This window comes from Strix uralensis, chromosome 6 (genome assembly GCF_047716275.1).
Source record: "Strix uralensis isolate ZFMK-TIS-50842 chromosome 6, bStrUra1, whole genome shotgun sequence".
Lineage (NCBI taxonomy): Eukaryota > Metazoa > Chordata > Aves > Strigiformes > Strigidae > Strix > Strix uralensis.
Window position 1 is genome coordinate 28,050,381 of NC_133977.1, and position 15,113 is coordinate 28,065,493.

A 15,113-nucleotide genomic window follows, 5' to 3' on the forward strand; every position below is an offset into this window, starting at 1 on the left:
TGTGTTCCCCTGCACACCATCTCTTTGCCAAATAAGCCCCACGCCTGGGCTGAGCCCCGGGGTTGGGGGGAAGACACAGCCCCACTCTCCAAATATATTTTATTTAATAAAAATAATGAGCTGGGGGTGTCACTGGGCACAGGCTTCTGCTCTAGAAGAGTCCTTTGTCCTTCTTGAGTTTCTGTTGTTTCCACAACGGCAGGTTGCCGAAGGTGGAGCGGCTCATGCCAAAGACAGCCTGGAAGTCCTGGTCGGAGAGGTGGTACTGGGGGAGGAGAGAGGAGGCTGAGCTAAAGCTGGGAGGCTTCCCCCAGTCCTCCCCAGCAGCTCCCCAGCCTCATCTCACCTCCTTCCTGGTGGGGTCCACACCCTGCGGCAGGTCCTCAGCCGAGGTATTCACCAGCACGTTCAGGGGGAAGGTCTCCAGTTTGTCGGGGAGGAGGGTGGTGGTGGTGGTGAAGACCTCTTGCTTGGCTGTGAGCGCCTGGATGGGGAAAAAGGGTCACATGGGGGCTGTCCCAGGGGCGGAGGCACCAGGCTGGCTCCAGGTGTCCCCGCACCAGAGGATGTGTCCTTGCAGCTCCTTGTGCCACCTGCCAAGGGGACAGAGGGGCTTTCTGTGCCCACCCTGGCTGCCCCCTGCCCTGTGCCACTTACTGAGGTGAGCTGCCTGAGGCTCTTCTCATCCCCCAGCTCGGCTCTCAGCGCCTCATAGGATTTCTTATCCTGGGAAGGGGACAAAAGCACTCAGCCCCTCGGCACAGGCAGGGATCAGGCAAACCCCTGCCTGCACCCTGGAGATGCTGACTGGGGTCAGATCCACATCTGGTCCCATCTGCACAGGGCCCCCCTGGTCTTTCCAGCCCCCTCCATGACTCACGGCCCAGTTGAGAGGGTCCCAGGCCAGGAACCAGCCGGTGAAGGTAGGGGGCTCGTGGCCCTGCTTCACCACGATGATGGGGGTGTCAAGGTCACGCCCGCTGGGGTGGCTCCGCAGATACTCCTGTGCCATCACTGCCGCCGCCTCCTTCTCCGATTCATTGGCGCCTTTCCCAATCCAGAAGAAAACCTGCAACAAGGTCACCATTTGCACCACTGGGGGGAGACAGGGACCTTTGGGGCTGTGCCCAACCCATGGCTGGGGGAACACAGGATCTGTCCATGGGGAAGGGCACCAGGAGTCCATCCTCAGCCATCCCTGGAGCAAGGGAGCTGGAAAAAAACAGCATAGGACCAGGGATGTTTCCAGCCTCCCATCCCACCACCTCTGGCTGTTACAGGTCCTCCACCCATCCCAGGGACATCAACTTGTGGGATCAAATGTGTCCCCCTGCCCTGTGCCCCCCAGCTCACCTGGTCCCAGGTGTCCAGCAGGTAAATGTCATCCTCCTCCAGGTCATCCTGGGTGAAGTCTACAATCTCCGTGGCCAAGAAGGTGCCTGTCTTGTTGGAGCACTCAAAGAGTCGGGGGGACACAGAGGGGTTCTCCTCCTGCAACCTGGTGGGGAGCAACATGGCAGTGGTGTTGGGAAGAGGCTTCACCTTGCTTGGGGACTGGTGGCCCATCTTACCCCTGAGGATAGGTAGGGACAAGGGACCCCTGGGCACAGGGCTGGTACCTCTTGCTGTTGGCATACTGGGACTTGCCCCCCAGAGCCAGCCAGAACTCAGGTGGCTCCTGTCCCTCTGCGATCACTGGCTTCTCTGTCTTGGAGATGATGTCAGCCACCGTCTTGCCCATCTCACGCTCATCCCCACTGCAGCCCTGCCAAGCAAGCACAGCTGCTCCGTCACCAGCCCCAGCCAAGGAGGAGGAAGAGGAGATGGGGACATCCCTCTTGGGGGCAGCAGCACCCACCCTGGTGCCTGGCAGTACCCACCTTCCCATACCAGAGGTAGCAACAGCTTGGGGTCTTGAGCACGAAGACATCATTGGAGTTGAGGGAGGAGGCACGGACGGGCACCTCGAATGCCTTGGTGTTGTACTCATTGGTGCCGTGCACGTGGAAGAGGCGGGTGGAGGGTGTGGGCTCCTTGCTGCCCTCCCGCGAGGTGCCACCCTGGGGGTACAGGGACAGGAGGTCACCACAGGTGCTGCAGCCTCACCCACCTGCCCGTTCCCCACTCCCTGGCAGCCCCACACTCACCGCATAAACCACCATCTTGCCCTTGAAGATGGCCATCAGGTGGGCCGGCTCCTTGCCCATGGCGACGCGGATCTGCACAGGTTCGTTGTTGTACTTCTGGTCCAGGATGACAGTTTGGTAGGCGGAGGCAGCCAGCTCATCTGTGCTGGCTTGGCGGCCCTGGGCACAGCAGAGTGGGGCTTAGCACCCACCACAGCTCCCTTTTTCCTCTTGGGAAGAGGGAACCCTCATGTCTAGGGGCAGAGCACCCCCAGTCCATGGAGATGCCCCTATCCCCCACCCTGGGGGTCTCACCTGCCAGAGGTAGATGATGCGGTTCACCTTGGGCCCCACGAAATAGGTGTAGAGCACCAGGTAGCAGTCCCCGCCATAGAAATGGCCCAGCCACCTCTTCTCCACAGGCACCAGCTCCTGATTCTCCACGCGCCAGACCTGGTGGGATGGGGACATGCCGCTGCCAGGGCTGGTGCATCCCCCTGCCCTGCAGCCCCTGGACCCCACGGCATACCCCAGTACAGCCCAGGGCATGCCCCGAGAGGATCCCACATTCTGCCCCAGCACCCCTACCTCCACCTCCCCAGATCCATCATCCACCATCTTCTGCTGGGCGGCCATCTGGGGCTTGGCATGCAGCGTTGTGGCATCAAACTTCACCTGTTCCACCTTGGCTGCGGGGAAGGGCAGAGGGCTGAGCCACGTTCTGCTGGCCATGGGGTCCCCACAGCTCCCCATCCCAATCCAAGGAGTCGTGCATTGTTGGAAGAGGACACTCACCCACTTTGCCCACAGTGTGGGTCTTGCCCAACCCGGTGGTCTGGTTGGGGACAGTCCATTTTTGGAAAAGCTGCCTGAAGATGATCGACTCAGACCCATCATTCTCTGTCTCCACGCTGGTGCTGGTTGGGTAGTTCTTAGCTTTGATGAAGCCCTGGGGGGATTTGGAGCCAGAACATGGGCATGGAGTTCCCAGCACCCTGGGGAGCTGCCAGGCTGTCCCATAACCAACCCCTGACCCAGCACCCACCAGTGCCCTGCTCATCGCCTGCTGCTTTTCCTCCTTGTTGGCGTTCTTGCCCTTCCACACAAAGATCTTGAGACCTCCTTGATCAAGGATGTAGCAGTCCTTGAAGTGGAGACAACAGCAGAAATTAGGACTTTGGGCACTCCCAAATGAAATTGGGCACCCCCAAGCATCCCATGGGTGACACACCTCATGCAGGAGCATGTCTTGAGTCAGGGGTCGAATTGCCACCTCCCGTATGACCAGGTTCCCGCTGGCATTGGAGACGCTGGCAGGGGGAAAGAGAGAAGGAGGGGTTAGAAACAGGTCTGGAAAACCCTGTCCCCATCCCCATCTTGGGGTGGCAGAGTTGGGTGGGGGGTGTCTTCTCCCTATCCCCTTCCCCACCCTGATCGTGGCACTGCTGGTACCCAGAGACCCTCTTGCCCTGCCATGGTAGCAACCTGATTTGCAGCTTGCCCTGCCACGCAGCTCACTCATGGCCACAAGGAGGGACAAAGAGATGTCAGATGCGATGAGGCCACACAAGGACATTGCCACTGTATCCAAAGGTCACACTTGCAGGAGCATCTCTCTGTTGTCACCAGGGACTACCCTTGATCCAACAACATCCAAAGGACCTGTCCCCACCCCTGTGGTGGCCTTGACCGCTTTTGGTGACTGTCTATGGGGATGGAAGTTATGGGACATAGCAGAGATGGGTGCTGGGTCCCTCTGGCAACCTGCGAGATGCCCCTGCAGGCGACCCACCCCTGGCAACTCACTGGTAGAGCTTGAGGGAGGACTTGAGTTTCTGGTCCACTTTGTCATCAGGGGTGGCTGCCTTGATGTCCCTCTTCTCACCCAGCACATCTGTGAGGACCTTCATGAGTTCCGGCGAGGCACCCTCATCCTCACCGTCCACTACGCCCACGTTGGCACGGCCCCCGCGCTCCCGGTCCCGGATGTCCTTGGCCAGGGTCATCGCCTGCACCCGGGGGAGAAGGGGTCAGCCTGGATTGGGAGGAGGGTGGCCAGTCACCCCCTTCCTCTGGGGGGGAACCCTGGGACCCCCCATCTGTACCTTCAGCCTCTCGTTCCGGTTGCTCTCCGGGCCATTCCACTGGATGATGAGCTGGCCCAGGTCCAGCAGGAACACATCTCCCCGGTTGAAGCTTTTCCAGCTCATCTCCACCTGCAAGAAGGATGGGATTGTGGGGGTGGGTGGGGGTCAAGCAGCAGGATGCCTGCATCCCCCTGGCTCCACAGCCCCCACCCGATCTGGCTCAGTGCTGATGCCTCCAGCCTGTAATTCCTCCTCCATACCCCAAGAGGGGCTTTTTGGGGTGAGGTTGCTCTTGAGGCAAGGCGGCGTGACCCCCCACACACTCTGTCCCCTGCTTGAGGGCAGCTGTGTCTGGGGGGGGTCTGGCCTGATCCTGACCCCAAACAGTATCTCTGTGTAGAGTTTGGTGGCTGGGAACCCCCCACATCCCATAACTCACTTCTCCTGCCACCACATTCTTCTTGCCCTTCACATGCAGCAGGCGTCGGACGTTGTAGGTGTTTGTCTCCACGTGCTTCATGCCCGAGGCCACCCCACCCTTCTTATAGCTGGAGGGGACAGACATAGTGTCAGCCCTGGACACCCCCTTCGTGCTCCAGCAGGGTCCCCCTCCCACCTTTGTGTGCAGGGAGGTGTTTGGGGACCCCCACCCACACACGTGGGTGATGGATGGAGCAAGACCAGCTCCAGATCATCCTCCTGCCTCCCCCACCCCACCAGGACAGGGCTGTCCCCATCCCCACTGGGGATGTCCTCATGGGGGCAGAGAACCCCTGCCCACCATCACCCACTGTAGGAGCAGGTCCCCAGAGGTGACCGACGTACATGAGTCCCTGCTTGAAGTAGGCACGGAAGGTGTCACTCTCGTGGCCCTGGACCTCGCGGTGCTGCACAGCCACTGTGCCCAGGTGGTCGTCTATCTGGGTGGTGTAGATGGCGGCCGCCCCCTGCTCGTCTTGGCTCGACTCCTTGCCCAGCCAGTAGTGGATGTTGTAGCTGAAGTTGCTCCCAGTCTTGCGTGTCTGCAGGACACCAGTCCCCACTAGAAAAGACCCTGTGTCCCCAGGCCACTCTGGCCAGGGACACCCCTCCCTCCACCCCGGCCCCCCCCAGAGCAGAGCCCATCTCCCATGAGACCCCAGACCGCCTTACCAACAGCAGGATGTAGCAATCCCCCTCGTAGAAGTTGCCGTAGCTTTTGGTGGGCACTGGCACCATTTCCATGTTCTGCAGAAGGAAGGGAGACATCAGCCCTGGCGGGGACCCCCCCACCCCTGCTCCACACACCCCACTGCCCCCAGCCCCAAAACCTGGACAGGTTTAACCCTGGGTGCCGCACTGAGACCCCCAAACCCAGGCACCGAGAACACAAAGGGGAGATCTTCCCTCCCGCAGCCCCCCAGACAGCCCAGTGATGGGTGCCCGGGTGATGGGGGTGCCCAGGCTGTGCTACTGTCCCCACCTCGATTCGCCATATCTGGAGGCCCGGCGTGGTCTTGTTGAGCGTCCTGCTGACTTTGGTGCTGAGCTCCACCATGGTGACGGGTGCTGCAGGCAAGGGGACCTGCTGGGGCATCGGCAACACCCTCGTTAATGGCAGGCACTGTCATTAAGAGCTGGGATGGAGCCAGCCAGCCTTGCCATCTGCTGCCCTGCCCTGTCTGCAGCCAGCCAGGCCATAAACCCCCCGTCCGGAGCTGCACGGGGTAAGAGGACCCCCCGCCGACACCACGGCTGCAGACACACAAGCGGGGCTGCCGTCCCCCTCAGCCTGGCTGGCACCACAGCTAATGGGGGCTGTCACATCTCCATGCCAGGGTCCACGGTGGGCAGGAGCGGGGTCCCCTGAGTGCCCCAGTGCCCTGCCCTGTGCCCAGGCACGGGGCAGGGCCATACAGGGCGTCCCCAGTGCCACAGCCGGGTGACACCAGCAGGAACCAGCCCTGCTCAGCCTGGTCCTGACACAGCTTGGCACAGTGTGGCATGGCCACTGCTGGTGGCCTTGCACAGACGCACATGCACACTCACACACACACACACACACGTGTGCAAGCCCACTCAGCCCGCTTCAGCTCCCCCCACTCCCAACCCCACCGCCGGATCCATGCTCCCCAGCGAGGGCATAGCCTGGCCCCCCAGAGATGCCAGGCGTGCCAGGGCTCAGCCGCGGTGCTGCCAAGGTTGCCCACAGCCGTCTCTGCCAGGCTGGCAGTGCTCGCTGGTAAGCAGGCAAGGAGCTCAGGCAGCTGGCGTTGGGCAGAGCCCCCCGTGCGCCCTGGCAGGGGGCTGGCAGGGAGAGCCAGCGGTGCCCAACAGAGAGGTCTCTGCTCCCCCAGCCCCACCAAACCCTGCCTGGTCCCACTGCGCTGCCCTGAAAGCACCCACATCCCGTCCCTCAGATCCAGGGGGTGGCATCCCCCCAGCGCAGCCTCGAGATGGGGCACATATGGGTCCCCAAGCCCCATTGCCAGGCCACCCCGGTGCCAGGAGTGGTGGTGGCTGTGGGATGTGCTGCCCCCCCATGCCCACCCTCTGGCCCCCCCACCCCAGCCCCTCACCTTCCCTGCAGAGCTGGGCACAGGTGAGCGTACCTAGGCAAAGTGCTCAGGTGCCAGCACCCAGACCTTTGTCCCCTCCTGTCCCAGCCTACGTTCACCATATAAGGGCAGGAACAGCCGGGAGTCAAGGTCCCCACGGCCCTCCAAGGCTTCACAGCACCTGAAGAGCCCCGTTACTCATGAGGCGATTGCCCCCCTGGATGCTATTGCAGCACAGGGCAACCCCGGGCACTCTGCCCATGGGCTTGCTGTGCCCAGGGTGGTACCTACCGCCCTTCCTGGGCCTGCTCCCCTCTTGGCCCTTGGCACTGAGCCCATGGTGATGGGACTTTTCATGCCTGTCCCCCACTAAAAGATTCCGCAAAGTGATAGCAATGGATGAACCAGACGAGGGGGACGTCAACCACAAACACGGGGGTGTCTTGATGCCATGGGGATGGGCTCTGCCACTGCCCTCCACTCCCCAGCCCCCAAAACCCCCAAACCCTCCCAGCCATGGAGCACTAAGCCCTATGCCCTGTCCTGTACCCCCAAACCCCAGCCCCAAGGGGTGGTACATGATGATGCCCTTGGTGTTGACAGAGAGGAGAAGGGACTGGAGTCCTGCCCAGTGGGTCCCAGCCCTGAAGGGGGTTTTGGGGGATGACCAGGGGTACATAAAGCTGGGAGGGGAAAGGTTCGCAGCATCAGGCAAGCCCTCAGGCTCCGTCTTTCTCTTATCTCTTCCCAAGCCCTGAAGGATTGCCGCAGCCTTATCTCGGCCACCCTGCTGAGCCAGCAGCCCTGGCCATGAGCGCTGTGGGCATCCCACACCCCAGCCATCACCCTGGCACCAGTCCTGGGCTGCTGTGATCCCCAAATCCTGCCTACACCCCACCCCAAGGACCCCCAAGTGATGGCAATAGGCTGAACCAGGCCAGGGGGGTGTCAGCCACAAACAAGTTGGTGCCCTGATACCACAGGGATGGGCTCTGCTGTTGCCCTCCACTCCCCTGGCCCCCAAAACCCCCAAGACCTCCCAACCATGCCACCCAGTTCCCACCCCCTGCACCCACACCAGTGTCCCCCACGGGACCCTTACCTGGATGCAGAGCCCCCAGCGGGGTTGTGGGGCTGAGTTTTGGGTGGGGTGTGACACCCGGGTGGCCGCTCTCTGCTCGGTGGCTGCGTCCCAGGGCTGAATCCGCTGGTGTGGCACAGGGGTGAGGGACCCCACGCCAGCCCCAGAGGGCTTGCCCCCTCCCTGGGCCCCCCAGCTAGACACGCTGGGCCACTAATGAACTCAGTAATTAGTGCAGTTATCAGGGAGGACAGAGACTTCGTTAATGAGGAGAGGCACAGGGCCAATGAGGGCACGGGGAGGGGGGCAGCTAAGAGACTAAGAGACACCCCACCCCCCCCAGCACCCCACTGTCTGCATGTTGGCAGCAGGCTGCCCGGGGGAGGGGGTCACAAGTCTCCCCAGTGACCCCCCCCAGTCTACCCAGGGAGGGTCTGACACCCCATTTGGAGGAAAGTGAGGAAGGGCGTACTTGTGACCAGCCCACCCCTCCCCAAGCCCCAAAGCTGGGGGGCACAGCCCACATGGTAAATTCAGTTACTCCCTTGTAAAGGGGCAGGATACCCATCCCCGTGGCATCAGGGTGGTTTTTTCCGGCAGAAGGGGTTAGGGGGGGGCTGCCCTGGAGCATGAGGGTGTCACCTTAGCACCAGGCAAGGGGTAACCCTCCAACCCTGCAGCCCGAGGGTGCTCCCCCAGCACTGACCTGCAGCATCCCCCCTTCTCAGGGGGATTTAGGGGATCCCAGGGACTCTCTGCCCCCCCCCCCCCCACTAGCGACACACATGTAGCACATACCCATGCCCACACACACTCGCACACACACAGGATTCCTCTTTCCATGATGGTTTGACAGCTTTAATCACATGAAGGCACTTGGATCTGGTCCCCCAGCCCTCCCCAGCCCCCCCCCAATGCTGCCTCCAGCCCCCCCGGACCCCCCAAGGGTGCCCAGCATGGGGGCTGTGCTCCTCAGGTGCTGCAGCACCCATGGGTGCTTGCTGGGCAGCGGGCTGCGCTGGTGCCGTTTGACTTGTCTAATATAAAGTGCTGAGTTCAACCCTCCTGGAGGGGCAGGATCAGGCCCGGGGCAGGCAGGGGTCCAGGGGGGTGGGTGTGCCACAGCATCCCCCATCCCACCCCCCTGCCATGAGGCACGGGGTGGAGGCAGGGGTGCAGGCAGGCCTGGGGGGACCCTTGCCTCCCCCTGGCACCCAGCGTTGGGAGAAGGGCAGTGCCAGCAGGAGCTGGCCGGACAGCACCGGAGAGCTAAAAACCCCTGCATCCCCCCCACCCCCCCCACCCCCAATACTGCCGCCTCCTTCCCTGGCACAGCGGTAAAAAGGCACCCATGATTTTTTGGGAAACCGTTGCTTTTCCCCCTAAAAAGTTATGAGACGTTGTCCATATTGCGACATTAAAAAAGGCCTGGCTGAGCTCAGCCCCCCGCCCCAAACACTCCCTGAGAGCCCCCAGCCCCTCAAGGCTGGGGGACACCCTGGCACAAGCCCAACCCCATGGGGGTCAGGGTAACCCCAGGCTGAAGGGAGGGGGGACCCTGCAGTGCCCCCCACCCCTGCCCCAGCTGGGGGGGGCACACTAAGGCTGGTATGGGGGGATCCCTCCCCCCTAAGAGTCGCAGCCTTTGGTGAAGCTGCAGATGGATGGAGAGGGGATGCATGCCCCCCCACACCGCAACGGAGGGGACCCCCCTGTTGGTGACTGGAGTGGCTCCCACTGACACAGTGTAACTGGAGAGGGGGGAGGCCACCAGACCCCCCTCCCATGGGAAGAAACTGAGGTTGGAGGAGGTGAATTAAGAACCCCCCCAGGCACACCCCTTGCACGGCTGGGGGGTTCACAGAGACACGGTGTCCCAAGGCACATGGGGGGCATTTGTGGTCAGAGGCTCAGCCCTGAGGCTGGGCTGCCCCCCAAAACACACCCCCTTGGTGGGGGGCAGCAGAAGGCACAAGGCGGGGTAGGGATGTGGCCCCCCCCAAAGGTGATCAGCCGCACCAAGGGCAGAGTTAAGGGTACGGTGGTGGCCCCATGCACCAAGGCCAATAAGACACCCCCCCCCATTTTTTGGGGGTGGTAAGGGGTTAACCCTTCTTGGGCTCCCCTGCAGATAGGGGCTGAGGACCGCCAGCCCCCCCAGCAGGCAGAGCCTGACTGGGGGGGTCCAGTCCCCCCCCCAAAGGCAGTGGAAAGCAGCAGCTGCTGACCCCTCCTCCCCCCTTGGGAGGACACAGAGGGATAAAGGACCTGAGAACCGTTTTGGGGAGGGGGGATGCAGGTTGCAGGGGGGGAGGGTGGGGGGAATGGGACAGTGGGGCAGGATGGGAACCCCCCAACAGGTCCCCACCACAGCAAGGCAGCGGGTCACCCACGGCCCCCCCCTTATCCACAGGAAGGGGGACACCCAGCTCCCCGGCAGGGGCACCCACATCTCCCACCACCAGCAGGCAGGGAGGGCTCCCGCGCCCACCGGGGCTGGGAAGGATGATAGGGGGGACACACTGGGAACCCCCCCCCAAAATAAGGCACCGGGCTGCCACGGCATTGCCCCCCCCCGCCGGCAGCACCCGGTGGGGTGGGGTGGGGCCACTAGCTGTTAGTCCGCTGCTTCTTGAGCACTGCGTACACGTCCTCCACCTTGCTGAGCCTCTCGAAGAAGGGCAGCAGGTCCAGCAGCTCCGTGTCCGCCATGTTATCGAACCAGGAGGCCACCGGCACCTACGGGCAGCGCAGTGGGCAGTGGCTGAGAGGGGGGCCCCACCACCTCCCCTCCGTATCCCAGGCCCACCCCCCAGCCTCACCCCGGGGGTACGTACGGCGTTATCGGGGTGGAAAATGTAGGATGCGGGTGAGTTGTCCACGATGATGATGCGGCGCAGGTCGCGGCCCAGGCGGCTCAGGTCCTTCACGTAGTTGCCGCGGTGGAAGACGCAGGATTCCCGGAAAAGCCGTGCCCGGAAAGCCCCCCATTTATCCAGCAGGTCGGCTACGGGGTCTGCGTACTGTGGACACGGGAGGAAGGTCACTGGGGCACACCACAGTGACAGTGGCACCCAGCTCTCCACCGGCGCCAGCTCGCCCCGTGCCTCAGTTTCCCTGGCCAGCACCTGGAAGGGGCAGGCAGCAGCGCTGCCCAACGCTGGCACTGCCTGCAGGTAGGCAGGGGACAAGGGGCCAGCAATGCCCATGGGGTGGGCAGGCAAAGGGAGTCGTGCCACCGCAGGGGGGTAGCTGGGAAGGGGAGGGCAATGGTGGGGGGCGGCAGGGGCACTCACCTTGGCCAGGCTGGCGGTGAAGAGCACACACTCGAAGAGCTCGCCCATGCGCTGCAGGAACTCGTCCACATGCGGCCGCTTCAGCACGTACACCTGCGGGCACGGGGCCGAGTGCAGCGCGCCACGGGCACCGGCTGCCCGGCCCCCACCCAGCACCCCCGCGCCCACCCCGGGGGACTCCCGTGTCCCCAAGCCCAGCCAGCGGCTCCCTGCTGGGGGGCTGCCTGTGCCCCGTGCCACAGGGGCTGCCCCGCGTGGGCTGGGGGCTGCGACGGCCCCGCTGGCACGTCCTGGGCGAAGCATCCGGCCGGCTCCAGAACCAAGTAACCGAGAACAGGCTGACTGCCCAGACCACAGCCTATCCTGGATTACTTGAACCCGGGGCCGGCCACTGCAGGAGGGCACTGCACCGGGAACCCCCTTACCTCCCCACCCCGCTGGCAACAGGGGCACACACCCCTGCCCCTCAAAGGGCCAGCCCTAGCACCCCAACATCCCTGACTGTCCCTCAGTGCAGAGTTCTGGGACAGCTCCCGGTCCCCAGGGAGGGGGCAGAGGGGGCTGTGCCCCCCACCCAGCGGCTGCCCCCCGCCCCCACCGTTACCTGGTGCATGATGCCATCGATTTCCACGGGAATGATGAAGTCGGCGTTGTTCACTGGCTGGGGAGGGCACAGAAGGGTCAGCGCCAAGCAGGCACCCCCTGCCCAAACGCTGCCTGCCCTGTGCCCACCAGGCATCCCCCTGTCCCCTCGCAGGGACACCCCACCCGACCCAGCAGGGCTGCCTGGGTGCTGGGCATCACTTGGGGGGGTGGGTGTGGGGCAGGAGGGGTGGGGTGGGCCGGGGTGTCCCCCACCTTGAAGGAGCTGTGCACCAGCGTCTCGTCCAGGTCGATGACCACGCACAGCTTGCTGGCGTCCTGCGGCTTGATCTCAGGCAGGAGGTGTTTGACGGCAGCCTGCGGCGGGGGGGTGGGGGGCACAGGCAAGCACGGGGGTCAGCAGGGTGGTGAGGGGCACCCCCTCCCCTCCTGCCCATCCAAAGGAGGGGGATGGGCTGGGGGGAGCCCATTTAGACCCCCCATCCTGGCACAGGGGAAGTGCTGAGGATGGGCAGCGCTGACCCCCCTCTAACGGCAGGCTGGGGGTGCTGGGGGGGTACCTTGGGCAGGGCCCCGTTCTCCTCCACCAGCAGCGGGGCGCTGGTGGTGCCGGCACAGGGCTCCCCCTCATCACGGCACAGGCAGCAGAAGAGGGACTGGAGGATGCTGCGGCTCCGCGGCTTCTTGGCGGGGGCCTGGGTACCTGGGGGGGGGCAGGAAGGGGGGTAAGAGGACAGCGGCATCCCCGGGGGAGCCCCCCAGTCCCGGCACGGTGAGGGGAGGGGGGAGTGAACCGGGTTCGGGGTGTTGATGCCGGACACGGGAGGTGCCCCCCGCAGCCCCCCGAGCCTTTATCAGCCCCCGGCAGCCATCCGGCCGCCCTTCCTGCCCTGCCAGGCGGCGGCGCCGGGGCAGCGCCGCGGCCACCAGAGTTGGGAGACCCCCGTGGGCCCCCCCGCCACGGCTGGAGACCCTACAGTAACAGCGGGGCTCTGCCCCCCGGGGCAGCCGTGGCCGCTGCGGCAGCGCCCGGGGCGGTGGCGGACCCGCGGCCCGTCCCCGCCGTCCCTGCCCGGGGGGCGCGGGCCCACGCGGGCGGGCGGCTCTGGGGGCGGGGCCTCGCCGGAGGGAGGCGGGGCTTACAGCTCCTCTTTTCCCCGCCCCCAGTCAGCCCCTTCTCTCATTGGCCGACTCGAGCGTACCGGAGAAGAGACACCAATCAGGGCAAAGTTCCCGCCCCTGGGCGCCGTTCCCGCAGCCCCCATTGGCGGATCAAGGGGAAACTGAGGCAGAGGGGCAGCTCCTGGCCGCCCGGGGCCCCGCGGCGCCTCCAGCCCCTTCCCCAGCGGCCCGGCGGGACGGGTCCTGCCCCGGGGCCGGCAGCCGCAGCTCCCCTGTTGTGCCCCCAGCAGCCCCGGCAGCCCCGCGGCAGGAAGCCGGTGGGGCTGGAGCTCCCCACTGGGGATGGGGCCCGTTCCCACGCTTGCCCTCACCCGCGGCCCCGCAGCTCCCCAGCCCGGCGGCAGCGGGACGGGCAGCGCTGCCCGGCAAACCCCTGCGCGGGGCGGGGGGCGCGGGGCTGTGCCCGGGGCTGCAGCGGGGTGCCCGGCGCTCGGCCCCCTCCCTGCCCCAGTGTCGGCGCTGCCTGCACACACACACAAACACGCTCCCCCTCCCGCCGCCCGAGGAAACAGCGCAGATAGGCTGGGCCCCAGCAGCGCCCCGAGCACCTCAGGGTCACCGGCGGCATTCGGGGGGACGGGAGGGGACGGAGCACGGCCCCCCGCGCCCAGGACGGTGCAGACAGCCCCGCTCCCTCCGAGCCCCGCCGCCCCCCGTGCCCCAAGCGCATCCCCCTCCAACCCTAGGGCAGCGGAACGCACGGGGCGGGGGGGAGGGGGGGGCTGAGACCTCCCGCAGCTCATCACACCCTCCGGGACCAGCCGCCCGCAGGCTCCCAGCCGCCCCCGATGCCGGAGACTCCGGGGACCCCCCCTCCACGCACCGGGGGCGGGGTGGGGGGGCAGGGATCCCCCCCCCTCCCCGCGTTACCTTTCTCCTGCAGCGGGGCGCTCCCCTCCTCCCTGCTAACCTGGGCGATGATGGACTGGTGCTCCATGGGCGCCGGGGGGGGGGGTGGGAGGGGGCGGCCCCCCCCGGCGCGGCCCCCGGGGGGGGAGGGGGGGGGAGGCGGGGCGGGGGCCGGCGGCGGCGCGGGGCGGCGGGCGCGGGAGCGGCGCCGCGGAGGAAACTTTGTTACAACATGGAGTTTCCTCCGCCCGGGCTGGGGCTGCAAACATGGAACCCGGGCGCGGTTTCAAGGAACCCCTTAAAAGGGCAACGTCGGGGGGGGGGGCCTTCCTCCTCCTCCACCTCCTCCTCCTCCTCCTCCCACCCCCGACTCCCCCTCCCGGCACCCTCCCCGCGAGGGAGGAGCGGGGGTCCCCGCCGGGCCGCGACCGTGACTTGGGCTGCAAGGGGCGGTGGTGTCTTGGCGGGGGCGCCTGCGACGCAGGTCTGGCTGGGAAGGACCCCCCCAGACCCGGCGCGATGGTGGTTGTACGGAGGTCCCCCGCCACCCCTCCCCGTCGGGCTCCCCCCGGCTCAGGGATCAGCTCTGCTGTCACCCCCCAAGGTGTCAACCCCGGGGGGAGGAGAGAAGGATCCCCCCCCTGCAGCCACCCTCGGCGCATGAAGCCCCCCCCAGCCACCCATGCTGGATGTCCCCTGGAGCAGCGACCCCTGGACCCGGTGGCTCCAGGCTGAGGGGGTCCCCATCAGCCCCCGGGGACACGTTCCCCATTGCCAGAGCAGGACAGTGTATGGGGAAACAGGTGCTGGGGGGCTGCACCCATAACCGCTTGCTTTTTTCTTTCCCTCTCTCCCCTGCAATTCCCAAACTATTTGAGGAATTACATATTATCAATACACGTGCTTTCCTCCGCAATTCCTCCTCTCATGCCTTCTGGGGGGGTGAGCGGGGTTGTTTCCAGGCTCTCTCCAAAAAGCAGCTTTTACCGGGAGACAGAGAATGCCGCAATCCCTTCAGGGGAAACTCGTGCCCCCCCCCCCCCAAGCCCCCCATGGCATTCCCCAGCTCCAGCCCCTTGCCCCCCAGCAAGCCCGGCCAGGCCCTGCCAGGGCAGCCTCGCCCCCGGTGCCCCCGGCAGTGCCCAGCCCCGGGGGGTCTCCAGCCGGTCCCGGTCACCCCCTTCCCTGCCATCTCGGTGACAGGAGATGCTGCGTCCTCTGTCAGCGCTGCCCCGGGGGCAGGGAGCAGCTTGGAAATTCTCCATCTGAGCTTCTTTGGGGTCTTTCCACCTCGTCCAGCTGCGATTTGGGAACTTCAGGGGCTGAGATCGTCCTTTCTGCCCCGGGGCGGC

At 65.2% G+C, this 15,113-nt stretch overlaps 2 protein-coding genes across 5 annotated transcripts; both read right to left on the reverse strand.

The window, feature by feature from the left end:
- Positions 1–86: 86 nt before the first annotated feature.
- On the reverse strand, positions 87–8,023 carry VIL1 (villin 1). 4 transcript variants are annotated; one of them, XM_074873476.1, is made up of 20 exons: positions 7,853–8,023; positions 5,676–5,780; positions 5,366–5,440; positions 5,039–5,235; positions 4,653–4,761; positions 4,232–4,342; positions 3,933–4,135; positions 3,358–3,436; positions 3,172–3,270; positions 2,922–3,075; positions 2,715–2,815; positions 2,442–2,579; positions 2,148–2,306; positions 1,881–2,060; positions 1,620–1,765; positions 1,354–1,498; positions 881–1,069; positions 658–726; positions 347–484; positions 87–265 (listed from the first exon to the last, which is right to left on the reverse strand). In XM_074873476.1, the coding sequence occupies exons 2-20, from the start codon at positions 5,748–5,750 to the stop codon at positions 152–154; spliced, it is 2,481 nt and encodes an 826-aa protein (XP_074729577.1). In that variant the 5' UTR covers positions 5,751–5,780; positions 7,853–8,023; the 3' UTR covers positions 87–151. The 4 variants fall into 4 exon arrangements, with proteins under 4 accessions (XP_074729577.1, XP_074729576.1, XP_074729575.1 ...); XM_074873475.1 differs by having other exon boundaries at positions 5,676–5,777; positions 7,853–7,932; XM_074873474.1 differs by lacking the exon at positions 7,853–8,023 and having other exon boundaries at positions 5,676–6,141.
- Positions 8,024–8,338: 315 nt separating this feature from the next.
- CTDSP1 (CTD small phosphatase 1) lies at positions 8,339–13,923 on the reverse strand. Its single transcript, XM_074873478.1, has 7 exons — positions 13,783–13,923; positions 12,291–12,433; positions 11,986–12,087; positions 11,732–11,788; positions 11,128–11,220; positions 10,669–10,854; positions 8,339–10,570 (listed from the first exon to the last, which is right to left on the reverse strand). The coding sequence occupies exons 1-7, from the start codon at positions 13,847–13,849 to the stop codon at positions 10,442–10,444; spliced, it is 777 nt and encodes a 258-aa protein (XP_074729579.1). The 5' UTR covers positions 13,850–13,923; the 3' UTR covers positions 8,339–10,441.
- Positions 13,924–15,113: the final 1,190 nt, after the last annotated feature.

What these genes read in the sequence shown, in the direction of transcription:
- VIL1 (XM_074873474.1), bottom strand. Translation starts at nt 5,789, where the DNA reads ATGCCCCAGCAGGTCCCCTTGCCTGCAGCACCCGTCACCATGGTGGAG. An exon ending in ACCGGAACGAGAGGCTGAAG is followed by an intron (nt 4,136 to 4,231) that starts GTACAGATGGGG and finishes CCCCGGGTGCAG; the next exon opens with GCGATGACCCTGGCCAAGGA. An exon ending in AGGCGATGAGCAGGGCACTG is followed by an intron (nt 3,076 to 3,171) that starts GTGGGTGCTGGG and finishes AAATCCCCCCAG; the next exon opens with GGCTTCATCAAAGCTAAGAA.
- CTDSP1 (XM_074873478.1), bottom strand. Translation starts at nt 13,849, where the DNA reads ATGGAGCACCAGTCCATCATCGCCCAGGTTAGCAGGGAGGAGGGGAGC. An exon ending in TGGTGCACAGCTCCTTCAAG is followed by an intron (nt 11,789 to 11,985) that starts GTGGGGGACACC and finishes TGCCCTCCCCAG; the next exon opens with CCAGTGAACAACGCCGACTT. An exon ending in TTTTCCACCCCGATAACGCC is followed by an intron (nt 10,571 to 10,668) that starts GTACGTACCCCC and finishes CGCTGCCCGTAG; the next exon opens with GTGCCGGTGGCCTCCTGGTT.